Source organism: Monodon monoceros, unplaced genomic scaffold (assembly GCF_005190385.1).
Source record: "Monodon monoceros isolate NGI ecotype Baffin Bay Population unplaced genomic scaffold, NGI_Narwhal_1 Super_Scaffold_13, whole genome shotgun sequence".
Taxonomy (NCBI): domain Eukaryota; kingdom Metazoa; phylum Chordata; class Mammalia; order Artiodactyla; family Monodontidae; genus Monodon; species Monodon monoceros.
The window spans coordinates 66,072,167-66,100,090 of NW_021703769.1; the positions used below are offsets into that span (position 1 = coordinate 66,072,167).

Consider the following 27,924-nt stretch of genomic DNA (forward strand, 5'->3'; position numbering starts at 1 on the left):
TCAATGGAGAAGAAGACTAAATAACTGGCAAAATTAAGGTTTCAGAACAGAAGGTCAAGACTTTAACCTCTGACAAAATAAAAATAATAAAAACAACCAAACCGGGGAGGTTGGGGAAGGAAGATGAGAGATGTAAGGAATGCTAATCCCATCAGCTTTCAGGGCAGGCGAATCAATGTCAATTTCTATCTAAAACAGAAACATGATTAACAAAAACCAATGACTCCCATCTATCAGTAGTTTTCATAACCTTTCTTTCTTAATCTTGAAGAGATCTTCTGGGAACTGATACCTTTCATGGTGAAGAAACTATTATCTCAAGTTCAACCATTCCTTTGGTTTCATTTATCTTCTTTTCCTAGTTAAATTCAAATAACATTTATATTGCATACATTTTATGTTTTTTGAAAAACAGCATGTGTAGCACAATTCCATTTCTTCCTATGGATCATTTCCCTACCAATGCCTGTCCAGCCTTCAACATGTGAGTGGGTAGGAAGAGATGTCTGGCTTGATGATTTCTAGTCATTGGGACTTTGAAGGGGTTTACTGCTTTTTTCTTTGTACTTTCCTTTATTGCTTGAATTTCTGAAAATGAATATATGTAATTTCTATTTTTAAAAACTCATTAGTCTTGAGAATCACAGAAAAAAAGAAAACCACCACGTATTAAGCATCTACTCTGTGACAGGGGCTGTGCTAAATTCTATCATATACACACTCTCATTTAATCCTCACATACCCATATGGTGAGAATTACTGTATCCCCACTTTAAAGATAAGGAGATGAGGCTCACAGAGGAGGTAACAGCCTCAGCCATGTGACCCAACAAGACCGCGCATGGGCGGTGCCCGGTACAGCTCCATCGACAGCACTTCCACTAGGATGTGACAGCAGGGGCCCCACACCACCAACCCCACACACAGCCCTGCCCCAGCCAGGCCAGAAGTGCAAAATCTGGTTGGAGTAGATCTCACGGCATTTCGCACAGACCTAACCAGATCATACGGTGAATAAAGCGAGTGGCCCTTGGCTCCCGACCTAGTATGCTTTCCAGAGGGCAGTAAAAAGCAAAGGACTTCCTTAAAGGATCTCTTGGTTAGTAAAAGCCCATAACTGGATCTTTCCCAAAAGACCATCTTTACTGTTTTGTTTTGTTTTGTTTTGGCCGCGTTGGGTCTTCGTCGCTGCGTGTGGCCTTTCTCTAGTTGCGGCAAGCGGGGGCTACTCTTCGTTGCGGTGCGCGGGCTTCTCATTGCGGTGGCTTCTCTTGTTGCAGAGCATGGGCTCTAGGCACGCGGGCTTCAGTAGTTGCAACATGCGGACTCAGCAGTTGCGGCACGTGGGCCCTAGAGTGCGTGGGCTTCAGTAGTTGCGGCACGCGGGCTTAGCTGCTCCGCAGCATGTAGGATCTTCCCAGACCGGGGATCGAAACCATGTCCCCTGCACTGGCAGAAGTATTCTTAACCACTGCACCACCAGGGAAGTCCCAAGACTATCTTTAAAATAAGCCAAATCCAGATAGACTTGAGGAGTCAGTGAGAAAAATTAATCAGGGGACTGTCTCAGAAATCTGAAAGGAAAGTCATGCGATCTGGACCCAGGGAAAGTCAGAGCCAGTAGAGAAAACAGGACTGATAGGCAATTCCTTGAAAAGGAATAAGGGCAACCAGAAAAGAGTGTGCAAGGCAAGGAGAGTGAGATGTTCTAAGAATAGCCAAATAGAAAGAGTATCAAGGATAGAAAAGAGCAGAACCCTTCAAAGTCTCCTCAAAAACACCAGATCAAATCTAGTAAGGCACTCTCCTGAATAAAGTTCCAGAACCAAGTCTCCACAAATGTTTGGCACGAAAACAATTCAACCTCATCAGACAATTAGCTCCTCTGACCGGCCCCAACTTTTCCAGTGGCACATAATCTCCCTTACATCTCCCTGAGAGGGCACAGCTAAGCTGCTGTGAAAGTTAATCAAGCAATAGTAATAATCCCAAGAAACAGTCTGAAAACACAGCATCACAGTAACTACAATTAAGATAGGACAGTCTCGCTAAGCAATGAGTTGCAAGGGAACAGTGACTCTATAGCTGGACTTCTAGCCTAGGAGAGTCAGAGGGGGCACCACCCAAAGCTCGGGGAAGGGGACATTAGGCCTAGGCTGGGGGGTGAAGGGGCACATTTTCCAGTTGGTGGGAAACTTACATCCATCTTGGAAATGAGGAGCAGCTGCTGTTTGATGCGCAGGAAGACGGAATCGAAAGCCAGCTGGTGGGCCTGCTGGTTAAGCCGAGTCAGAGCCGCTCGAGACGCCGACAGCAGGTTGTGGTTACCTGACCCTTTTTCCTAAGACAAGAAAATGCAGAAGGCATGTTGTTATGCCCTGAATCCAACCAAGGTATTAGCTAAGGGTTTTGAAAGGCCACTGAAAGGAAAATAGTAAGAGGGTTCTCTACTACAGTAGCTTCCAAACCTGGCTGTGCCCCAGGAACCCCTGGAGAGCACGCTGAGTTACAGATACCCAGGGTCTACCACAGAACTACTGCGTCTGGATCCAGTGGGGTTCTGGAGCCCAGGAAACTATTGATATATTTTTCATTCACTTTCCCAGGTGACTCTGATGCATTTAAGCTAATATAAGCTCATGGATTGGTAGTTTAGGAAAAATTAACCTGTGACTGTCCCTCAGGGATAGAGGAAGAAGGAAAAAATGATCAGAAGTGTCATGTAGAAACAAGAGTGACAGACAGAGCCCTGATTCCCAGTGAGGTCAGGTCAACTATACTCGGCTGTACACCAGAGTATGCACCACCTGTGTGAGTCCTGAGCTATTCCAAACAGCCTGAGAAAATACAGAGGTGGAAAATGTAACCTTAGTTTTGCAATTATAAATGAACTGATTACAACAAACAGACATAAATCAGATCAGCAATAAAGATAAACAGAGTTGCTTTAACGTAATCACAGAAGCACGGATGAATGAACTTGCAGAATGGCTTCAAGAAGTGTTTGTCAAGCTCAAATGCAGCCGGCTGGTGGGTCAAGGTACAGAGGGACGGGGAAGACCCTGTGAGGGCAACGCTGAGGCCTCAGACACATCCTGAGGCACACCGTGCAGTCACCTCCAGAGCTCGTGGCCCATCAGGGTAATTTCAGATTGAATTTGGTGCTATGGGAACAGCCGTACCTCCTTGGCTTATCACCAAGAGAGTGAGGTCCAACTCAGACTGGGGGTGGGGGGTGGCTCTGGAAAGGAGGCCGTGGCCCTCTAAGAACCCTGAGGCCATTCCCAGGGAGCGTGTGGCTCATTCCATTTGTTGGGAGGTCCCCCGTCCCTGGACCCCAAGAGGCCCAAAGCTCAAAGTCAAGGGCCATTTTATGGTAGACAAACGAAGAGTTTAAACCAAAGGAACAGCCAGGAGGGAACACTGATTCCCACGTCGTCGTGTTGCCACACGGAAGAACCTGCACTCGAGGGGCGCTCCTGGCTCCTCCCCACCTTGCTCCTCCTCTGGCTCCTGGGTTGGGGTCCACCTTCCCAGGTTCTGCCCACACCCAGGCAGTACAGGAGTTCCGGTCCCCTCTCTGCCACTCAGTACGGCGGGGGCGGGGGGGGCTGTGCCCGCGTGGGGGCCCGGGGCCGTCCAGCTCCACTCACACTGCTGACGGGCCTAACTCCAGAGAGGAGAACAGCGAGCTCCCACAGCTGCAGATCAAGAGCCACACTCTCCAGCCTACCTTTCGTCGGTAATAAAGCTCCATTTATCCAACTCCTCCTACAGCTGTGTTTCAATTGCTTCGACCCCAGTTTAGTTGATTAGCTTCTTAAAACACCAACATACACGAGACAGAGACGTGGGAGGGCATGCCACAGCCCAGGGCCCACACACAGGGGCAGAAAGCCTGGGTTAGGGAAAGGGTGAGTGGCAAGGGAAAAGTTTTCATTTGCAAGAATGCCATCAGTCAGGTCTCATACCTTGAGGGTATAGAGTATTTCCATTAAACTGCCATATTCGGCAGGGCTGTCTTTCTGAAGGTAATTATATTCTTGCCATGGGTTCCTGGCAGAGCTCTTCTTGTCTGTCAAGATGCTATCCTGAAAACCGGTCAGGCTCCGAGGGCTGTAGGACTCAGAGAGATACTTCCCAGCTGTGGACAAAATCCTGTAATGAAAGTGATGACCATTATGCCCTGAGCTATTTGTATGGAATTTTCTTCTTGGAGCATTCAGACTGCTCCTTACTAAATCCCAGGATATCCTCATGAGGCAGATTGATTTAGGGTCCATTTTATAAGGAAATGGAGACGCCCTTGATCCTTTAGGAGGGAGCTGGACCTCAGGTACACAATAAACACCAGGTGTTTTTATTTCCTATTTAACACTCTAACAGAATATGCCATCTTCCTAATATAATGCCCAGCCTACAGGGCAGCCGTCAATTCACTACAATCTGGGAATACTGTGCACTTTCTATATATGAGCTATATTAGCATCACTCTTTGGAACAGTCAAAGCCAGGGGAGCCACTGGCACCGCAGTCAGAGGCACGAGACACAACAGTGCCCCTGGAGAAGAGTGACAGCAGCTCGCTGCACACCTCTACCCACAGGACTCACACTCTCGCACACGCTGGGCTCATGTGGTGTTTGTGTTCATCGGCACCGTAAAGTTTACTTCTGAGGTTTAGAGAGATCTACTGAGAGAACCTGGTGCTTTCCTGAGAAAGAACAATGCCTGGAGGAGGTTCTATGGGATGATCAACCTCTGGCGCTGCTTGGGAGCAGGATCTCTGTCTCCAACAAGGATGACCTCCCTTGATGGATGCCGAAAATCCTCACTCTGTTTCCTCCTTAGCCCAACCTCACCATTCGGCCTATACGTTTAAATGTGTACAGAATTATACAAACCTATGTAGCCAGAAGACTAGACACTGTAGTACATCCCAACTGTGCCTAATTCCCCAATGCCTCCTTTACCATAATTTCTTATAAAAAAGATCACTTTGGACATGGCAGCCTGTAGGCACTCACTTCTTCAAAAACAAATCCCATGAGCTTGTCAAGAAATGCCTGTACTTGCAAACAAATCCTGGGGACAGGACTTTCCTCAGGAACCACTGCTGACACAAGTAGCCACCTGCCTCTGCCACTAAGGTCAAGTTACAGTTTTCCCTGTTGGTTACACCTACCGGTAATTTCGGTTGCATCTCTTCTCTGTGAAACTGTGGCCTGTCCCTGCCGCTGCCTTACTTCCAAGTCTTCACTATTTCTTGTCTGGATCATAGCTGCCTTCCCTTCCACACTCCATTTAATCTGTCCTCCTAAGGGTAACTGGAATGATCTTTCCAAAAGGCAAATCTGATTTTGTCTTTTTCCCAAAGATCCTTCAGTGCTCCCCAAGATAAAACTAAAAATGCCTAGGCATGGCCCCCAGCGCCCTCCACCGCTGGAGCCCCTGTATCCTTACAAACATTCCCGCTACCATGCCAACCGCCCCCAGCCCACACACCATGCTTCACACCCTTGCGTGTCTTGCTCGCACGCTCCCATGATCTGAAATGCTCTCCCCTCCTTGGTGCACCTGGAAAAATCCTACTCCTTCTTCAAGGACCAGTCCCAGGGGCATCCCCCCAGGCACTCAGTCTTCTAACTTCACCAGCCTTCACCTCTCTTACACACTAGATGGTGAGGCTAAACCACAGAGTGGTCTTCATCTCTGAATTCCCAGCACTTAGCACAGTGCCGGGAACATAGCAGGCGCTCCGTAATTATTCTTTGACTGACAGGTGACCCTGGGTTTGGTGAGCAGGAAGTTGACAGCTGAGCTTTCGTCTCTGCCCTCCGGGAAGTCAGCTCTCCTTCCTGAGGTTAATGCAATATGTGTCTCAGTCTCAGGCTGCCAGGAGCAAGTGGCATCAGTCTGCCATCCAAGCTGAAGAAAAACAGTTATGCTGGGAATGTTCTGAGTATTAAAGATTATAGTTTAAGGGACTTCCCTGGTGGCGCAGTGGGTAGAAGTCCTCCTGCCGATGCAGGGGACACGGGTTCATGCCTCAGTCCAGGAAGATCCCACATGCCGCGGAGCGGCTGGGCCCGTGAGCCATGGCCACTGAGCCTGAGCGTCCGGAGCCTGTGCTCCGCAGCGGGAGAGGCCGCAGCAGTGAGAGGCCTGCATACCGCAAAAAAAAAAAAAAAAAAAAAAAAAAAGAAACATTTTCTCAGGACTTCCCTGGTGGCGCAGTGGTTAAGAATCCGTCTGCCAATGCAGGGGACACGGTTCGATCCCTGGTCCAGGAAGATCCCACGTGCCACAGAGCAACTAAGCCCGTGCACCACAACTACTGAGCCTGCGCTCTAGAGCCCGTGAGACACAACTACTGAGCCCACATGCTGCAACTACTGAAGCTCGTGCACCTGGAGCTCGTGCTCCACAAGAGAAGCCACTGCAACGAGAAGCCCGCGCACCACAACAAACAGTAGCCCCCCCTCGCCGCAACTAGAGAAAGCCCGTGCGCAGCAACGAAGACCCAACGCAGCCAAAAATAAAGAAAAAAAAAAAAAGAAACGTTTTCTCATCATTTTAATGGGCTCTAAGCCAGGTCTTGGTGATTATCAGATGATTATACATAGAGCTTGCCCTCAGAAGCTCAGAGATTAACAGGAGAGTCCATTATGTGCCAGTGCTGTGCTACCTGCTGAGCCAGGAGAAGGCAGTGAGTATGAGCAGAGGAGGGAGGGACTAACATCCCAATTCCATCTCCTTCCTCAACTCATCTCCTTTTCTGGAAAAGTTGCTGCCCACTCCTCAGCCATAGGAGCCTGGACATTTATTTTGGATTCCCCAAACCTCACTGTCCCACTGAACTGTGCCACTAAAGCCTTGTCCTAGTGAAAATACCTCTGTTCCAAAAATAAGCGGTGGGCACCATAGAAGTATAGAGGAACCACAGCAATCTCCCTGTATGTCACCCAAGTACAAGAGAAATCCCTCGGGTGACACCCAACTCAACCTTGCTTTACTCGCCCCACTAATCACAAAACGATCTCTGTCTGCAAACAGGTGATCTTAAAAGCCCAGTAGCCAATGTCACTCTTGTTACTGAAGTAATCTGCAGTGTTTCGAGCTACTGCCTCTGCCACCTGAGGGGAGTGGTCCTAAGTTGCAGTCTGGGTCTGCCAGTGAAACCGACAGGGAGATAAATAAGCTTTATAGGTGGCAGTCACATGCATAGGCTCCCTGATGGGAACACAGATGACGACTGTTACTCTTTTCCCTTTCCAGGCTCAGTGCTTCCAGAATGACATCACCTCTTAAAAAGGCTCTCTTGGATACACCCAATCTGTTCTCATCTCACACCAAAACTCGGGCCAGGCTCTCAGCCTCTCTGGGCTGCAAAATGCAGTTAGAGGGGCTCAACCTTTATCTGTCATGCCCCCATTCACCTTCTTAACCAGATCCTTCCTTACCCTTTAGAAGGTAATACTCATCTTCATTAAAAGATTAAGGCAAGTCTATACGTTCTGATATGGAAAGACGTCTGATATATATGCAGAGAAACCCAAGTCTGACGACGGACACTCATCTGTGAGGAAGGACAGTGTGGAGGTGATACTCACACACTCGGGATGACTCAGCTGATGTCCAGGTTCAGATCACTGCCGCTTAGGCGCATCACCTCAGACACAGCTCTTTCCACAGATAATTCCTTTTACTTAAAAAGTTACTACCGGTGCCAAATTCTATGGCTCAATGTCTCTTCATGTGTAAAAATGGGGGTAAGAATAGTATCTATCTCTTTGGACGCCCCGGGAGGATTAAGGAGTTAATTCATGTAAAGCCTTTCATGGCAGAGCTCAACAAATGCGATGTGGGGGCTTCCCTGGTGGCACAGTGGTTGAGAGTCCGCCTGCCGATGCAGGGGACACGGGTTCGTGCCACGGTCCGGGAAGATCCCACATGCCGTGGAGCGTCTGGGCCCGTGAGCCATGGCCGCTGAGCCTGCGCGTCCGGAGCCTGTGCTCCGCAACAGGAGAGGCCACAGCAGTGAGAGGCCCGCGTACTGCAAAAAACAAAATAAAACAAAACAAAAAAAAACAAATGCGATGGGGGCTGTTAACGTTTCTTCTCAAGAATTTTTGGGGTGAGTAGATTTTCAGTTTTTAATACTTTGTACACTCGTGAACTTTTAATTTTTGAGCTGGGCCCAGGCTGTAATTACCACCGTAATTAAGAAACTAATAAGCTACATGGCTTTCTTTTAAATATATAAATGTCAAATTTTCACCTTTTCTTAGGGGCCCTTCGTGAACCCAGACCTACTCACCCTTCCGCCATAGGCTCCCCTCACCGTGTGCGTGTCTGTGTGCACGCACACGCGTGCATATAAACATGAGCATACGTGTGTGTGGGATTGGGGAGGGAGGAAGGGGGCGTTTACCTCGTCATTTATATTATTTATACACACTCTGCTGTATGCTTGTGGTGCTCTGGTTTTATTCATTCCAAGAAGTCACATGAGCTCTATGCTGGGCTGTTTGGGAGCTATGAACTGCAACAGCTGCCCATTCCAACCCACCCCCGCACCCCTGGCCCCCGCAAGGCTTTCTCCATAATGAGAACCATGGTGAAAAATCTTGGGACTTGAAGGCAACCCGTGGGTTTAGAAATGAAAGGAGACAGAGAGTGGCGAGGAGAAGAAATGACCAACTCAGAGCCCTGACCCTGCGGCCGGTCTGACGACCTTCCCCAGCAGCTCAGCCCTTACTGCCCACCCAGTCTCGAGGCCTCAGCTTGCTTTTCACTTTGCACCACTGCCAGAAATTCCCTCCTGCAGAGATAACTTTCTGAGTTATCCCAGAAAGAGGTGAAGGGGCTGCCACTAGGCCCTAACACCACTGTAGGAAACAGACTTCTTCCCCTGAATTCCTGCAGAACAGAGAAAGCAGCTGCACCAAGGCAATCAGAAATTCCGCTGAAGAAGTGAGGACATTTGGGAAGCCTGAAGCCCTTGGAGGGAAAAGCAGGTCCGAATGGGGTCACTTCGGGGCAGTGTAAAAAGCCCTGGCAGGTATCAGAATGGAGGGGGCAGGAGGGCCTTTCCTAGGCCTGACCCCAGAAATCCTCCTTTGACACACACACCGGCTTCCGCAGCACAGAATCCTACTGCAGAACCCAGAAGGCAGGCTGGCCGGATTCATCCCGATTCTGTGGGCTGGCCCAGGGGACCTCGCACCGCCTATAACTTTCCATCCCCAATAACTGACTTGCAAACATGCAGCGGGAGCCCTGCCCACTCATAATTTGGAGACAACATGTACTGCTTCCTCATTTAGGCTGAAACTTCCATATCTAACTAAAGTTATGTGCCAAGGAGGTCAGAGCCTTGCTCCTTTTAGGTGCTCAATAAATGCTGAATGGTGACAACACTGACACCTCGTATCCTAGGTACAGAGAGTCCTCAAGCTCTGTGGCTTCAGACGGTGCTGCGCACCCTATCAAGGTCTTCCCCAGCTGAGAGTCCAGGGGCCGGCCCACAGCCCTCTCCTACCTGTTGGCTAGCTGCTGCTCCAAGTCCCCACACTGCCGCAGGAGCTCTCCACAGGTGGCTATTATCCTAAACGAAACAAAAAGCACTTCAAGTATCTGGAATGCCGACATTTACAGGACAAACATTGTCCCATTCATAAAAATTCTAACTATTCACCACTTTTGGTGGTGTGCTGGTTTGTGGGAAAGCAGTTGACCATTTGACGGCCTACCTGAAACGTTCCATTCATTAGTAATTCATGTAAAAGGGAAATGCTGGTCCCTTCTAATATCCTCCTGTCATGGGTCTCTCTGCTATGAATCACAATTCTATCCAACATGATCTCAAATAATTTTACATTTCCAAAAATACTGAGGTTGCTTTTGGGCTTTGTCCTTAAGAAAATGGGTTGGAGGGAATTCCCTGGAGGTCCCATGGTTAAGACTCCACGCTTCCACTGCAGGGAGCACGGGTTCGATCCCTGGTCAGGGAACTAGGATCCCACAAGCTGCACAGCGTGGACAAAAAAGCAAAACAAACAAAACAAACAAACAAACAAATAAAATGGGTTGGAAATTCTTTGCATCTAAAATTTAAAAACCAAAATTCATTAACATTTGTGAGCTGCCTGCTATTTGCCAGGCATAGAAGAGAAAACTGTTTTGATCTTAGAATTGTTTCTCTCTGATCACATGAAAGGCAGATGAAGATTAATCCATCTGTTTCTCAGAGATAAGCCTGAATGATCATTTCTGTATTTAATAATCCTTTAATTTTCAAGTAATTTTATGCTAGCCCTCAAACTCCAGCTACTGAGTCCTTCAACACCAAACTATAATGTCAGGACAAATCCAAGGATTAAAAACATCTTAGGTCTAGTTAACTTTTAACTTTCTCTAAAAGTGTCTATCATCACCAGGATATCTAGGCATTCCATCATAAGAAAGGTTTATGAGAAAGTGAAATATTCCACTCACGCCAGTTACAAGAGAACAACCTTGCACATATTTTCTGGTGTACCAAGCTGCCACAGCTGATAAGGGATATTAGCATCTAGAACATTAAATTTCATCAAAAAAAAAAAGTTCAGATCAGAGCCCATGAGGAGACACTCCAAATAGTCCTGGGAGGCCCCGGGTTTACCCTGATTAAAGACAGCTTTTGGAGGGTCTGGATCTGAACTGAGACCCACATGTGCCATGGGCACTCTGCACATACCACCTAGGCCGGGGGTCAGGCAAGAAATGTAAGTGGGGGGAGAGCAGCTTGCCTTTTCAGAACATATGTCTGCAAAGAATGGTTGTAAGGAAAAGAAATTTCTAGATCGCTTTTTATCTCAGGCTGATAGTACAGTTGTTAGACCTCATAGGAGTGGGAGAATCACAGCACAACAGAGAACATACACCTAGTCAACCGAGGCTTCGGGTCACAGCCTTGGGACGATGCAGGCCCAGTGCTTCCAGAGCTTCCGTCTTTTGTGTTTTTTTTGGGCCGCCCCGTGCAGCATTCGGAATCTTAGTTCCCCGCCCAGGGATCAAACCTGTGCCCCCTGCAGTGGAAGCGTGGAGTCCTAACCACTGGACTGCCAGGGCATTCCCTCAGGCTGGACACATCAAGGGCCAAACTCCTCAGGCCACTGCCAATCACACTCCCACCAGATCTCAGGGCTTAGGGCAACATGGTGTCTACCTAGTGGCCCACAGGTCACACAGGCTACGCCAGAATCTGTCTGTCAACAACGACTTGGGAGGGTCACCTCAAGGCCTTTCACGGAACTCTTACACGGCTCTTTGCAGGCCAAATAGCATTGACTTACCATTTAGTTCTGTGGCACAGATCCAGAAACAGGATCTAATCAGCTGTGCATTTTCTAAAATAAAAGCTCTAACTTATTTTACGTTTGTAGAAACTATAGGCTAAGGGGAAAAAAAAATCTCAAACCAAACATAAAAAAACTTAAGTCACCAAAGGAGATGAGTTCATAAAGAACTTTTAAAAATATTTTAAGAGCAAGAGGGGTCTTTTTGGTGTTTGTTTGGTTTGCCTTGTTTTTTTTTTTGTTTATTGGCTTGTTTTCAGAGTCTAGAGTATTTGCTTTAAAAAAGGGGGGGAAAGTGAAAGAGAGAAAAAAGAACGCCTTACACACACATTTATCATTTTTATATACTATATTATGCATGTTTACCCCCACTTTACCTAATGGAATTCTGAAAAGCCGCCCAATCTTCTTGAAAAAGGGAGTTGAGAGGAATATCATCCAGCCTATACTTCTTTCGTATTGAGTAGAGAGTACTGGTGAAATCAGACACATACCTACGGGGACAGAAAAAAATGACAGCGGTATCACCATAAACTCCTCAGACCTAGAGACACCTGGAATTATACAGCTTGGGACAAACTGCTAATGACCTTGAGAGCACCTTCAGAGGCTATCCTACCAAGGGCTGTCACTACTTATAAAGCTCTGACCACAAAAAGGTCTCCTCTATGTGGCAAGACTGTCTTTCCTCACCTGGCAGAGCGGCTTTAAGAGATGCTCAAGATGAGGGGGGAAGGGGATGGCCACTAAGACCAAGGCTCTGACCAACCAGGTGAAAGATGATGCTCGTTAATTACTCCCTCATCCTAACAGGGGCATTTCTTTGGAAGCTGATTCAAAGAACTGTTTTAAAACGTCATGGTCCCACTATAATACCCAACTGTCACCTAGGATACCATAAGGCAGTTCACTGATATCCAGGGTACTTCTATACCACTCAAATCCTTGAATTTAGATTAAGCAGCCAAGCTCCATGGCAGGCAAGAGCCCGACTTTAATGGTACAGGAGCATGAAACTGGATTCAAAACTGAAAACCCTCCCTCACAGACTGCTGTCTGCTCCCACCTATACCACATACTTTCCTTCATAGCACTTAACACAAGTATAATTAAATAGCTTATTTAATGTATGTGTTTAATGTTTATTGCTGTCATCAGACTAGAAGCTCTGGGAGAATAGGGACTATCCATTTGTAGGTCATAATCGTATCCCCAGGAATTAACACAGACATGGGCATAAAGGAAACATCCAGAAATAGGTCCTGAGTCAATGACAGACCTGCACTGCAAGTACCTAGCTGTCTTTGGGCCTCAGTTTCCTCATCTTTAAAATGGACTTAATGATGACTTCTGTACTGCCCCACAGAGTTGTCATGATGATAAAATAAAATGAAATGAATGAAATAGTAGGCACAAAAGCTCCCTGAGAAGTATAAAATGAAAGCTGATGTGCAGTGGTATCGTTTTTATGTATAGTACTCCTTGGGCAGCCATGAGGGACTGATTTCAGGATTGCCTCCCTCCTCCCCCAAAGATACCAAAATCCATGGATGCTCAAGTTTTTTATATAAAATGGCATAGTATTTGCATAGAACCTAGGCACATTTTCCCATATACTTTAATAGATCATCTCTAGATTACTTATAATACCTAACACAACATAAATGTTATGTAAATAATTGTAAATACAATGTAAATGCGACATAAAGAGTTGCCAGCATGCAGCAAATTCACGTTTTGCTTTTTGGTACTTTCTGGAAATTTTTTTTCTGAATATTTTTGATCCACAGTTGGTTGAACCCGCACATAAGGAACACTGGATACACAGGTCCAGCAGTATAGTTCTTGGAACATGAACACATAAGTCCTTGGGAGGGTATGGTAAGGAGGACGGGGGTGGATGGTCATGTGCTCTGGAAGCCAATAGGCTCCCTAAAACCCACGACACCTGCATACATCACAAGAAGTCTCGCCTCTCTCCCCTCCCAAACCACGAGCTCTAGTGAGGACAGTGGGCTGTGATGACCCAGGGCACGGCTCTGAAGAGTAAGTCTGTGTGGTGGAGAGAAAGGCCGCTCAGAGAAGCAAGTGGAAGGAACTGCTGCAGACCACTCCACTGAGGGACAAACGCCGCTGCTGCTCCCTTCACACAGGGCTGAAAAGCTACAAAACCAAAATGCCACAGACAGCAGCACCTTCCCTTTGCACCCAGAGAGGTGACAGCTTTCCTTGGGGGAGGGGGAGGGCCCTCAGGACACACTGACAGGGAGCTGTTGAAGAACGTTTTAATTGTGCTTTAGCTGAAGGACATTAAACAAGAAGAACACTCCGTCCAACAAGACATGAGCTCCACAGAACCTCCCGACAGAGTCCCTGGAACAGTGAGCAGCCGCCGAGCATTGAGGCGGGGCCAGGGGGAGACGGGGGGTGACTGTTTAGCCATAGCGGGGCTCGCACGTGATATGTGTATCACATCACATTTTTATGGCATTTGTACCAAAACCTTCTGATTCTCTCACAATACACGTTTCCAAGTGTCTCTACCATGTAAGAGCTGCTGCATTAGGTGCTTTAATTATATGCTTTCACTCAATATTCACAACCACCATGGAAAGGAGATATTATCACCATCAGTTTACCCAAATAAAAGATACCAAGACTCAGAAAGGCATACTAATCCACCCAAGGTCCCCGCTAGTAAGTGCCTGAGACAGGATCTGAGCCCAGGTGGCTACAACTCCAGGGCCCAGCCTCCCGTCACAGCTGTAACACCCCTCACCCTGCAACACCCCATCAGCAGCTATATTCTACAGCTTCAGCAGAGTGCAAGTTAGGCCAATCTCCTCCTGCTCTGCCTGCGTCCTCCATCCTCCCTATCCCTGCCTTCCTGAACACCATTCCCACACCCTCCCCACTCCTGAACAAGGTCCCACTTGAACCCTGGGCAAGTTAGCATCATCCTCATTTCCCTAATTTTATAAACATCAGCTGTCTTGGTAGCTTCAAAACCTTCCCTTCTAGAGCAGGTGACCTGTTTTCATCATATGTCCTTTTGTACATTTTGAATTTTTAATATGGATTTGTATTACTTTTTTTTTTTTTTTTTTTTTTTTTTGCGGTACGCGGGCCTCTCACTGTTGTGGCCTCTCCCGTTGCGGAGCACAGGCTCCGGAAGCGCAGCCCCAGCCGCCATGGCTCACGGGCCCAGCCGCTCCGCGGCATGAGGGATCTTCCCAGACCAGGGCACGAACCCGTGTCCCCTGCATCGACAGGTGGACTCCCAACCACTGCACCACCAGGGAAGCCCCTGTATTACTTTTTAAAATGAAGTAATTGAAGTAACCAACAGAACTAAAAGTGAAAATATCACCAACAAGAGCCGGGAGGAGAGGGGATAAGAGCACCAGCCTCAAGGAGGCTCAGTTCCTCACCTTTCAGAGTTGCGTCAAGACATAATAGTTAAAGGTGATAAACAGAAAAATCTTTAAAGTCTGGAGAGAAGAATGAGAAGACTCAAAGCAAAATGTTTAAAACTTATGACTCCTGAGGACTGCCTAAGGATGCACAGGAAAGAAGGAAGACTTTCACCTTTTTACACCTTTTCATATTTAAATATATATGTATTTCTAGAAGCATTACTTTTTAAATTTTATAATAAAATTTTTAGATCTCAAAAAAAATTATTTTATCCACAAGATCCCAGCTGGTGGCAGAGAGAGAAAGAGATAAATTTTATTTCATTAAACTTGTTGCTGATGGGCTTCCCTGGTGGCACAGTGGTTGAGAGTCCACCTGCCAATGCAGGGGACACGGGTTCGTGCCCCAGTCCGGGGGGATCCCACATGCCACGGAGTGGCTAGGCCTGTGAGCCATGGCCACTGAGCCTGCGCGTCCTGAGCCTGTGCTCTGACACGGGAGAGGCCACAACAGTGAGAGGCCCACGTACCGGAAAAAAAAAAAAACACTTTTTGCTGATGTTTCTCTTCCTGAGGGACATGTCTGGGCTCACCTGGCTCCCCCTGTCTTACGCAGAGGACATGATCTCGCAGCCCTCAGTGCCTTCCTGTGAGCCACCCTGGAAGGTGCAGACCGCCCATGGCAGTGACCAACAGTACTGGGTCCAAGGACCCTCAGAGCTCACAGGGGCATGCTCAGCATTTCTGGAATGACAAGAGCTCCCTAAACTTACAGCAGCAAAAGAGCATTCAGTTCAGTATGAGGAATTCTTGAGACTCGTGGCAACTTCATTCTAGAACAAGATTTCTTGGAGAGCCTAAGAATGTATTTGTCTATAAGCTAGAGACTAAAGCATCTAACCTCCTGAGGGCCCTTACATCTCAATTACACAGGTCAGAGAATCCAGCCTTATACTGATTTCTTTTTCTTTTTTCTAAGTAAACTTAATTTTGGTTTCCCCTTCTTTCTTTCTTTTAACAGCTCTACTGCGATTTAATTCACATACCACACAATTCAAAGGTTTTTAGGGTAGTCACAAAAACCAGTTGGGCAACCATCACCACAATCAACTTAGGAACAATTTTCATCATCCCGAAAAGAAACCCCATAACTTTTAGCAGTCATCCCTCATCTCCTCCAAATACTCCCCTCTCCCCAGCCCTAGGCAGCCACTCATCTATTTTCTGTCTCTACAGATTTGCCTGTTCTGGACATTTCATATAGATGGAATCATATAACGTGTGGTCTTTTGTAACTGGCTTCTTTCACTTAGCATGATTTTATATATTTTTTATTTTATATTTTTAATTACATTTTAAATATAAATTAATTTATATTTTTAATTTTTTAAAAAATCAGAAAATAACAAATAAAGCTAAATCCCCTATGACCACCACCTTAGTCCCTCCCCATCTCCCCAAAGACAACCAGTGTTTTGAGTTTGTTGCCTAACCTTCCACATCAGGGCTCAGCGAACTTTTTCTGTTAAGGTCCAGGTATTTTAGGCTTTGAGAGTCACAAGGTCTCTGTCCTAACTACTCAACTCTAACTTTATAGTGAGGATTTACAGGCCATAGTTAAGTGAATGGGCATGGTGGCGTTCCAATATAGCTTTTACAAAAACTTGTACAAAAACAGACTTGGCTCATGAGCTAGAGTTTGCTGACCTCTATGCTATAGGAATATATAATGCATTTTAAAGTGACAAAAAAAGATCTAGAACAGGAATTGGCACTCTTGGTTTTCTGTAAAGTTTTAATGGAACAGAGCCACATCCACTCATGTATGTGTTGTCTCTGGCTGCTTTTCTACTACTAGGGCAGTGCACTACAAAAGTCTCTGTTGACTGTAAGGCCCTCAAAGCCTAAAATACATACCATCCGGCCCTTGGCAGAAAAAATTTGCCGAACCCTGCTACAGAAAATATACTCTATTTTTTGTATATTCTTTTCACACACTGTATGAGACTCTATATAGTATTCTGCAACCTTTTATTCACTCAGCAGTATGTTTTGAGATCTATCCATGTTGTTATGTGTAGATCTAATTAACACCTTAACTGCCACATAGGGAACTCCCCTCATATGAATATACCGTATCTTATTTGGCCATTTCCAAATGGATGGACATTCACGTTGCTTCAGATGCTCCACCCTTACAAACGTGCCACAGTGTTCTTAACATCCTTAAGAACACCCCCTTGGGCTCAGGTGCAAGTGCCTCTCCCGGGTTCACGGCAGGAATACAGGACACACACATTTTTAATTGGGAGAGACATCATTCTCCAATCAGGCTGGCCCTGACCCCACTCCCCCCAGCCTTACTTGGCAAAGAGGGATTTCAGGGCTGTCAGCAGGCCACAGGTCCCCAGGCCGTTCGTAAATGTGATGCATCTGTCAATGGCTGCAGAAGCAAGGCCAAAGAGCTTGTTCACAGAGTGGCTCAGCTCCTGCACACAGTCAATGACTTCCCCACGCTCCTGGTCAGCAAACAGAGATTAAAAAAAGCTGCCTCAGACTGAAGAACAAACAAATAGACAACATGAAGATGGGGAGAGCTCCAAACCTCCTCATTCATGGTAAATCACTTAATAGGTGCAACAGAAATGCAGTCCCAAACTGTGACAGCTCTTTAAGAGCCCGACCTAGGGAAGAACAGTCTAAGTGGTCAGTGAGATCACAGAAATAAACTCCTGGCTAAAAAGCATGATCAAATCCTTATATTCATCTTTACATTTTTCATCTCTTTCCTCTTTTTCTGTCATTTAAGATGGCATCTCTCCCTCTGGCTCTCAAGCTAGGATTTGAATTCTCCATACCACACGCTCCAAAAGAATGCAGTGAAAGGAACATAACTGAGCGGAACAGACTTTCTAGGTACGTCCTTAGAAAACGGAAAAGCAGCGGGAGGTGGCAGGTTTTAACTACTGTAAGATCTATTCTTAAATGTCAACTCACATCATGCTAGGCAACCTTAACATTTACAATGGAAATTCCCCTCTGGTGCCCACCTGGTGAACCTGGCCCTAGAGTACTGTCCATGAATACTCAGCTCCTGTGTCCATTTGCATATGCTGCCTTAAACAAAAGACTGTGTGATAATGACTGAATCAGGGGGATAATCAACTTACTCTCAAGAAGATTTAAGCCTCTAAGTTTTGCTAGAGGATTTTAAATAAAAAACTGGTAGCATATCTGTGGTCTCATTTTACATTTGGATTACAAGAGCCCAGGAAGCACTGAGAGCCCAGTGTTTGCACACCAGTTCCCACTCTTTGCATTCCTAACGCCACCTCACACCTTCTCTGACTCATCCCACCCACCCCCAACCCCAGGAGTCTGGCAAATAGAATTGATTCCCGAATGGCCACTGCCGGTATTATGCCATTACCAGAGGCACCGCGCTGATCTGGAGGAGGAGGTTCTTCTCTTCCATGTCACCGTACTTCAGCTGGTAGGGTCTGTACGGACCATACACAGCATCCACCAGCTCCACGACTTTCACCAGGGTTTGCTCATCTTCAGGGAATCAGAAATTAAATGCAATAATGAACAAAGAATTGGAAATCAATTGCTGAAAAACAACAGGTGCAAGGACCTCCACTGGAACTTTTCCTATTTCATCTTAGGGATGACTACTTTCTGTTCATCCGCTTTTACCATTCATGGAAGCTGAAGCAATCATGTCAGTAAATCTTTTGATACGTTTGAGCTTTGTGCATTATGTGCCTAAGGCACTATTAAAGATACCAATCCCCTTAATCCTACAACCCGCCATGGTCAAGAACCTCTTCAAATGATAACCCTCCTCACGGTCAAGTTCAAGAACTGCTACAGAGAAAAGGCTCTGCAGAAAGAACATTTTCCATCTGGAGCCCATACACTAGGCATTCCCAAAATTCCTATATTCAACTACATAAAAATTTTAATGTGCATATTCTATGGCACAGCAATTCAACTTCTAAGAATTATCTCTTCAGTTGGAATCCAAAATCTTTTCCATAGCCTACAAAGTTCTGCATCGTTTGACCTCAGGGGGTGAAAGAGGGTGGTAGTTAAGGGTGAAGGCTCTTCTATTGAAGCTCTACTGCTTCCTAGTTAGGTGACTCTGTGCATATGACTTAACTTTTCAGTGTCTGTTTCCTCAACTATAAAATGAAATTAATAATGGCATCAATTTTATAAGGCTTAACTGGAGATTATATAGAATAGTATGTGTAGGGCTTCCCTGGTGGCGCAGTGGTTGAGAGTCCGCCTGCCGATGCAAGGGACACGGGTTCGTGCCTCGGTCCGGGAAGATCCCACATGCCATGGAGCAGCTGGGCCCGTGAGCCATGACCGCTGAGCCTGGGCGTCCGGAGCCTGTGCTCCGCAACAGGAGAGGCCACAACAGTGAGAGGCCCGCGTACCGCAAAAAAAAAAACAAAAAAACCAAAATAGTATGTGTCTAGCATGTATAAGCACTCAATAAAGGCCAGCTACTTTTATGTTTACTTCTATAGACTCAGCCTCCTTCACAATTCCCCTAGCCTCTAGCCTTCCCTCAGCTCCTCAGAAGCTCCCCTCTGGCCACTTGCTACTACTTCTGTCTGAAACGACCTTGTTCTTCCCTATCCCTCTTCAGCTGGTTAACGCCTATTCTTCCCTCAGTACTCACTAAACTCAAGTCTGCTAGTCTCAATCATCTTTATTTGCTTAAAACCATTTTGCTTTTCTCCTAGAACCATTTTGCTATTCTTCAAAGTACTCAGCTCACTTTGTAATTATACACTCATTAGTGTGATTATTTGGTTATTTCCCACTGGAACATACATTGTATGAGAGCAGGGACTGTGTCTGGTTTTGCTTATCATAGCATCCTCAGCATCCAGCACTCTAGAACTAGTCCAATTGTAGTTGAATAAATAAACTAAATACATTTTGACCTATCCATAATAGGGTCATGAAAAATAACTGTATGTGTATATAACACACACACACATCACATGCACACACACACACACTCACACACTGCTGATGAGAACCAGAATTTTCACTGTAGGAGAAAAGAGATGCAACTGAGAACAGCAAGAGGTAAAAATCTATTGGTGTTGCATTTGATTTGGAAGTATCAGTATAAACTGGTAATTTTAAAAACTGTGCATTTCCTAGTTCTGTCCACAAAGGGCACAGGAAGTAATAATAGTCCAGCAACAATAAGCATCCCTGGTGCCAGATCTTGGTTTCTAAATACCATTTCCCATTAGAAGAAACCAAGCTCCTCGAGAATATGGCTGATTCCTGGTCTGAGGCAGAGAAAGTACAAAGTGTTCCTGGAACAGTGTGTGCCAAAAAACAATAAAGCACTCAAATGCTGATAGGGACGTGTCAAAATGATACAGGAGCCAGCCTGAAGGGGCAACCACTGACCAAATTTGAAATAATTCGAGCATCAAAATGAATAATGAAAATAATGGATCATAATACAATGAATAAAAAAAGAATCCAATGAGTTCATAGTGATATCAAAGAGAAAGAAAAATCTCCTCTTCACAAAAGTATGCCGGCAAGGGACTTCTCTGGTAGCGCAGTGGTTAAGAATCTGCCTGCCAATGTAGGGGACACAGGTTCGAGCCCTGGTCTGGGAAGATCCCACACGCAGTGGAGCAACTAAGCCCGTGCGCCACAACTACTGAGTCCACGTGCCACAACTACTGAAGCCTGCGCTCCTAGAGCCCGTGCTCCGCAACAAGAGAAGCCACTGCAATGAGAAGCCCTCGCACCACAACGAAGAGTAGTCTCCGCTCACCGCAACTAGAAAAAGCCCGTGAGCAGCAACAAAGACCCAACGTAGCCAAAAATAAATAAATGAATAAATTTTTTTTAAAAAAAGAATGCCAGCTAATACATGTAAAAGGAATGAGAGAATTAGAATATTACCATTTTATAATCAGCAATGCAAAAGTTTATTCAGACAAGGATTACCAATGGATGCTAAAGTCACTAAGTATATTCCTATGGGCTCAAAATATCACGCCACAGATACTTATTAATTACAAAGAGGAAAAGGTAACTTTACAATGGAGTCATCTGGCAGGTACAACTACCAAGTGATTAATCCAACCCATCACCAATAATTGGACATTATGTGTCTCCTGATGTGATGCCATAGGAAGTACACATCATCACCAATGTAGTATTCTTACTAAAAATGTTTAATCTAAATGTAATCACAAGGGAACAATTAGATAATTACAGAATATGGAACGTTCTACAGGAAAACTACCCTGTATTCTTCAAAGACGTCAATGTCATGAAAGACAAAAGATGAGATGACTCTTTTAGATTAAAAGAGATTAAAGAGACAGGACAACCAAAGACAATGCATGTACACTGACTGGATTTTAATGCGAGGTAGGGAAACAGCTATAAAGACTTCTGTGGAACTGGGAAAACTTGTGTTTTGGATGACAATATTGAATCAATATAAAATGGGGGGTGATAATGATAATAAAATATTCTATTAAAAACATTTAAGTACCCACACACTCATATACAAAATTTGCATGTGTATATAATCCAAAATACTGTTTCTGGACAGTTGGTTGAGCACGATCTTTTTCCTTCCTTGTATTTTCTGGTTTTTTCTATACTGAATACATATTGCTTATTAACTATAAAGTCAACAAATTATTTAACTTTTTGACTTTCTATTGCATAACCTTTTATATATTTTGAATTATACTATGTACATTATTAATTATTAAAATGGAAAAGTGTTAAAGGCAAACCAGAAAGTTAGAAAATATATCTGCAACATACTTGATAAGAAAAAGAAATCCTTACTATATACGGATATTTAGGGAATATACACCAAATTTTTAACAGTGGTTATTTCTAGCAAGCGGGATTACAGGAGACTTTCATTTTGTGTTACAGATAGTTATATCATGAATTTTATAACAATACTTTGTTGCTTTTTATAATATATTTAATAATATATTGCTTTAAATAAATTGCTCTTATAAATTAACCAGAAATAGATTAAACCCTCAAACAGAAAAAGAAGCAAAAGAATAAGAAATTCAAGAAAAAAACATAACTTTTTATAATATAATTTTCAAACTGGCTAGTAATCAAAGACATGAAAATTAAAATAATATATCATTAACTGTCTAAGAACCTGGCAAGGGAAAAAAAAGATAGAGCCTAGTGCTGGTGAGGGCATGTGGGAATCAGCAGCCTCATTTACTACTGATGGATGTGAAAACAGGTAGAAACTTTCTAAAGAGAAAAATGTGACAAACATCTTTAAATTTTTCATTTATTAGCAATTGTAATTCTCAAACTTATCCCAAGGAATAATCAGAGCTGGACTCCAAAATTAATATGTAAGATTGTTAATAATAGTTTTATTTATAACAGCAGATTTAAAAATTAAAGTAAGCCATAGTTATCAAGTGGTCATTAAAAATCATGTTTTAGGAAAATATTGAATGACATAAAAAATGCTCATTATATTAATTTGAGCAAAAAAGAGAATATAAGATCATATAAACTAATATTTTGGGACTTCCCTGGTGGTGCAGTGGTTAAGAATCTGCCTGCCAATGCAGGGAACAAAGGTTCAATCCCTGGTCCAGGAAGATCCCACATGCCGCAGAACAACTAAGTCCATGCTCCACAACTACTGAACCTGAGCTCTAGAGCCCACGAGCCACAACTACTGAAGCTCGCGTGCCTAGAGCCCGTGCTATGCAACAAGAGAAGCCACTGCAATGAGAAGCTCATACACCGCAACAAAGGGTAGCCCCTGCTAGCCACAACTAGAGAAAGCCCGTGCGCAGCAATGAAGACCCAATGCAGCCAAAACTAAATAAATAAAAATTTTAAATGTGTATGTGCATATATATTTATATATGCATATACTTATATATGCATATATTTTATATTTACTTATGAAAATGTATAATTATATTTGAATTACTGGGAGGAAATAAAATGTTCCCATGGCCTTCTCTGAGTCATGGATCATTTTTACTCTTTTATTTTTATTTTTGTGTGTTTCCAAAGTATTTTTAAATTAAAAAATGCGTATACTTTTTAGGGCTTCCCTGGTGGTGCAGTGGTTGAGAATTGTCTGCCTGCCGATGCAGGGGACACGGGTTCGTGCCCCGGTCCGGGAAGATCCCACATGCTGTGGAGCGGCTGGGCCCGTGAGCCATGGCCGCTGAGCCTGTGCGTCCAGAGCCTGTGCTCCGCAATGGGAGAGGCCACAACAGTGAGAGGCCCGCGTACCACAAAAAAAAAAACAAACAAAAAAAACGTATACTTTTTTGAAAACCTCAGTAGGAATCATTAAAAATCTAAACTTCCATGGCTGACTAACAAAGCATTTTCATGATTCTTCAGAGGGTGGTTCTCTCTTCTTCAATAATGTCCATCACCAGTGGGAGAAAAGCACTCTGGTCCTTGCCCTGCCTTCATTCCACTCTGCTCCACAGGACGCTCAGCCTACATACTCTTCAGCCACTAGGACCACAGCATCCAGGTCCCTTGAAAGCCACATCCACCATGCCTCTCCCACAACCAGGGCCTGACCAGTGAGTGTGCCAAAAACACCCATGAGTCATCAGGAACTCGAACAATAAACACACTCCCAGGAAATGTATGAGGTAATTACACACAAGGGTAATTAAAGAGAATAACTATTAAATAAACCAAGTCAGTGACACACAGTAGCCAAACGGCAGAAGCAGGCCTTCCTGAAGCGATTTCCTGATTTGACGGTAGCATTCATGATGAAGTCTGTATGACTGAAAAGTTTATGATGCTTTCAACCTAGATGGGAAACAGCTGGGGAAATGCAACACACCAGGCATTGTTTGCCTAAACGGGAAGAAGCAGTGCTTTGCTCTCAGATGTCAGCTGGGGAAAGCCCATTTTCCTTATAGCCACCCTTAGTCCTAATGCAGCACCCCTGCCCTTAAAAACTTGCTGTTGTCCTATCAAAAAGCTCCTCTAATCCATTTGTTCTCTTAAACTTACTTTTAAGGTTGACTTACCCAAGGTTCTGTGATGCCTTGAAAGGAAGAGGACACTACCCTCCCAAGTGTAACTCACTGCCAACTCGTTGCCACTAATGTCTACCTGCCTCTTACATTCTAAGCCCCTGCAGAAGTGTCTATCACTTCCCCAGAGTGTGTAAAAGCACCTAGGCAGCACTGGAGCTAGGCAACAATTATTTCCATAATGGCAATGTTTTCATGGAAAAGGTTTTCATATCTGTTGAGAAGGAAAACACTGATCCCTTGCATTTCTGTAAAATCAGTCACCAGAGAAGGCAAACAAACCCAGGCCCCAGAAGCTTCAAAAAGAGCGAGTAAAAACAAGCCTGCAAGGGCTTCCCTGGTGGCGCAGTGGTTTAGAGTCCGCCTGCCGATGCAGGGGACACGGGTTCGTGCCCCGGTCCGGGAAGAACCTACATGCCGCGGAGCGGCTGGGCCCGTGAGTCATGGCCGCTAAGCCTGCGCGTCCGGAGCCTGTGCTCCGCAACGGGATAGGCCACAACAGTGAGAGGCCCGCGTACCGCAAAAAAAGAAAAAAAAAAAAAAAAAAAAGCCCGCGAGCTGGGAGGAAGGATGTTTACCTGCATGGGGAAGCAGGGCCATCTCCAATCCCTTGGCGAAGTGGGCGGTGGCGTCGTAGAAGTCCAGCAGCTTGACGAGCTCCAGCTCGGGCCCTGCCCTCTCCACACTGGAGCTGAGGCAGATGGGCAGAGAGGGCACCAGGGCCCCCAGGGTCTGAATCAGCAGCACAGTCACCACCTCGTAGGGGTTCCTGAAAACCTGCAGGGGGAGAGAGGTATCTGTATTAGCACACTGGAGCAGATCTTCTAAAGAAGCAGACTCCTGGACTGCTCAAAGGAATCCTTCCAAGCCGGAAAGCGGTCTAGTCAAGAGCCCCAAGCTTTCCTCAGCACCCATGTGAACATGCTCAGAAAGCCAAGTAAACTAGCAAGACTTGCATCCTGTCCAGGACAATTGGCTACTTTCTGTCTATTGCTGGCCCCGCCCTCCGCTCACCTGCTGTGTGGCCCGGTTTCTAACAGGCCGTGGACCCTGGGGTTGGGGACCCCTGTTTTAAGTACAGGTTCACTTAGTCAAATGTGAAACAAGATATAAGACTGTTCTTATGCAACACTAAGGCAAAAATAAGTGTAAGTTTAAAAATTTTAAAATCAATCAATTCACATTTTTATTAGAAAATATCTTGAAATGAAGGAAAATGGAAACCAAAACTTATGGATACAGCAAAAGCAGTGCAAAGGGGAAAATTTATAGCTGTAAATGCACACATTAAAAAAGCAGAAATATCTCAAATCAATAACCTAACTGTACAAATTTAGGAACTAGAAAAAGAAGAAACTAAACCCAAAGCTAGTAGAAGAAAGGATATAATAAAGATTAGAGCAGAGGTAAATGAAATAGAGAACAGAAAATCAATAAAGAAAATCAACAAAATCAGAAGTTAGTTCTTTTAAAAGATTAACAAAATGGCAAACCTTTTACCTAGACTGACCAAAAAAAAAAAGAGATTAGATTCAAATTACTAAGATCAGGTATGAAGGTGGGGACATTTACTACCAATTTTATAGAAATAAAAGGGATTATAAGAGAATACTATGAACAGTTGTATGCTAACAAACTGGATAATCTAGATGAAATGGACAAAAAATTCCTACAAATATTATTTACCAAAAGTGACTTCAGAAAATCTGAATAGACCTATAACTAGTAAGGAGACTGAATCAGTAATCAAAAACCTCCCAATAAAGAAAAAACGAGAACCAGATGGCTTCACTGGTAAATTCGACCAAACATTAAAAGAATTAATACCAGTCCTTCTCAAACTCTTCCCAAAAAATTGGAGAGGAGGGAGCATGTTATATTCTGAATTGTGTCTCCCCAAAATTCATATATTGAAGTCCAAATCCCCCAGTACCTCAGAATATGACTATATTTGGACAGAAGGCCTTTAAAGAAGCAATTAAGATAAAATGAGGTCATCTGGGTGGGCCCTAATCCAATCTGACCAGTGTCCTTATACAAGAGGAGATTAGGACACAGGCACACATAAAGGAAAGACACAGGGAAAAGACTGCCATCTGCAAGCCAAGGAAAGAAGCCTCAGAAGAAATCAACCCGGCCAACACCTTGACCTTGGGCTTCTAGCCTCCAGAACGAATTTCTATTCTTTAAACCACCTATTCCAGGGTACTTTGTTATCGCAGCCCTAGCAAACTAATATAGAACACTTCCTAATTCATTCTATGAGGGCATCACTAACCTGATACCAAAGCCAGGCAAATACTAAAAGAAAAGAAAAGAAAATTATAGACCAATATCTCTTATAAATACACATACAAAAATACTCAACAAAATACTAGTAAACTGAATTTAGCAGCATATTAAAAGGATTATACACCATGACTGAGACTGATCTCCAGAATGAATGGTTCAACATATCAAATTAGTCAATGTAATATACTATATTAACAGAATGAATGGGGAAAAAGCTCATTAATCTCAATTAATGCGGAAAAAGCATCTGACAAAATTCAACACCCTTTCATAATTGGAAAAAAAACCCAATAAACTAGGAATAGAAAGGAACCTCCTCAACATGATAAAGGCCATATCAGAAAAACCCATGGCTAACATCATATTCAATGGTGAAACACTGAAAGCTTTTCCCCTAAGACCAGGAACAAGACAAGGGTGCCTGCTTTTGCCACTTTATTCAACATAATACTGGAAGTTCTAGCCAGAAGAATTGGACAAGAAAAAGTAATAAAAGGCATCTATGTTGGAAAGGAAAAAGTAACGTTATCTCTTTTCACAAATGATGTAATCTTATATGTAGAAAAGCCTAACAAATTGAAGAAAAAAAAAAGTTGGCAGTAATAAACAAATTCAGCAAAGTTGCAAGATGGAAAATCAACAAACGAAAATCACTCACATTCAAGGACTTCCCTGGTGACACACTGGTTAAGACTCTGTGCTCCCAATGCAAAGGGCCTGGCTTTGACCCCTGGTCAGGGAACTAGATCCCACATGCATGCTGCAACTAAGAGTTTGCATGCCACAACTAAGGAGCCCACAAGCCACAACTAAGGAGCCTACCTGCCACAACTAAAAGACCCAGTGCAACCAAATAATTTTTTTAAATCACTTGCATTTCTATACTAGCAATTCTATTCTAACAATCTGAAAAGGAAATTAAGAAAATTATTCCATTTACAATAGCATCAAAAAGAATAAAGTATTTAGAAATAAATGTAACAAAGGAACTAAAAGACTTGTACACTGAAAACGACAAAACACTGCTGAGAGAAATTAAAGAATACACACAAAAAATGGAAAGACTTCCCATGTTCATGTACTGGAAGACTTAATATTGTTAACATGGTAATACTACCCAAAGCCATCTACAGATTCAATGCAATCTCCATCAAAATCCCAAAGGTGTTTTCTGGAGAAACAGGAAAACCCATCCTAAAATTCATATGGAATTTGAGGGAACCCCAAATAGCAAAAACAATATTGAAAAAGAGGATCATTGGCTATCTCACACTTCCTAATTTCAAAACTTACTACAGGGCTTCCCTGGTGGTGCAGTGGTTGAGAGTCCGCCTACCAATGCAGGGGACACGGGTTCGTGCCCCGGTCCAGGAAGACCCCACATGCTGTGGAGCGGCTAGGCCCGTGAGCCATGGCCACTGAGCCTGCACGTCTGGAGCCTGTGCTCCGCAATGGGAGAGACCACAAGAGTGAGAGGCCCGCATATCGCAAAAAAGAAAAAAGAAACTTACTACAAAGCTATAATAGTCAAAACAGTGTGGTACTTGCATAAGAATCGACATATAGCCCAATGGAATAGAGAGCCCAGAAACACACATACATGGTCAAATGATTTTCAACACGAGTGCCAAAATCATTCAATGGGAAAAGGACACTCTTTTCAACAAATGGTGCTCAGAAAACTGGATACTACGTGCAAAAAAAAAAAAAAAAGTTGGATCCTTACCTGATACCATATACAAAAATTAACTCAAAATTAATCAGACCTAAATGTTAAGAGTGAACT

At 44.3% G+C, this 27,924-nt stretch overlaps 1 protein-coding gene across 2 annotated transcripts in view; it reads right to left on the reverse strand.

Annotated features, from left to right (window-relative positions):
• COG7 (component of oligomeric golgi complex 7) overlaps window positions 1-27,924 on the reverse strand; it is an 83,279-nt gene that overhangs the window by 25,458 nt on the left and 29,897 nt on the right. For both annotated transcript variants that reach the window (XM_029220800.1, XM_029220801.1), the window contains 7 exons: window positions 24,425-24,623; window positions 18,188-18,315; window positions 17,122-17,276; window positions 11,719-11,835; window positions 9,544-9,609; window positions 3,972-4,158; window positions 2,201-2,341 (listed from right to left, as the gene is read on the reverse strand). In XM_029220800.1, coding sequence (XP_029076633.1) covers window positions 2,201-2,341; window positions 3,972-4,158; window positions 9,544-9,609; window positions 11,719-11,835; window positions 17,122-17,276; window positions 18,188-18,315; window positions 24,425-24,623 — 993 coding nt within the window. The remainder of the gene's footprint in view (window positions 1-2,200; window positions 2,342-3,971; window positions 4,159-9,543; window positions 9,610-11,718; window positions 11,836-17,121; window positions 17,277-18,187; window positions 18,316-24,424; window positions 24,624-27,924) is intronic.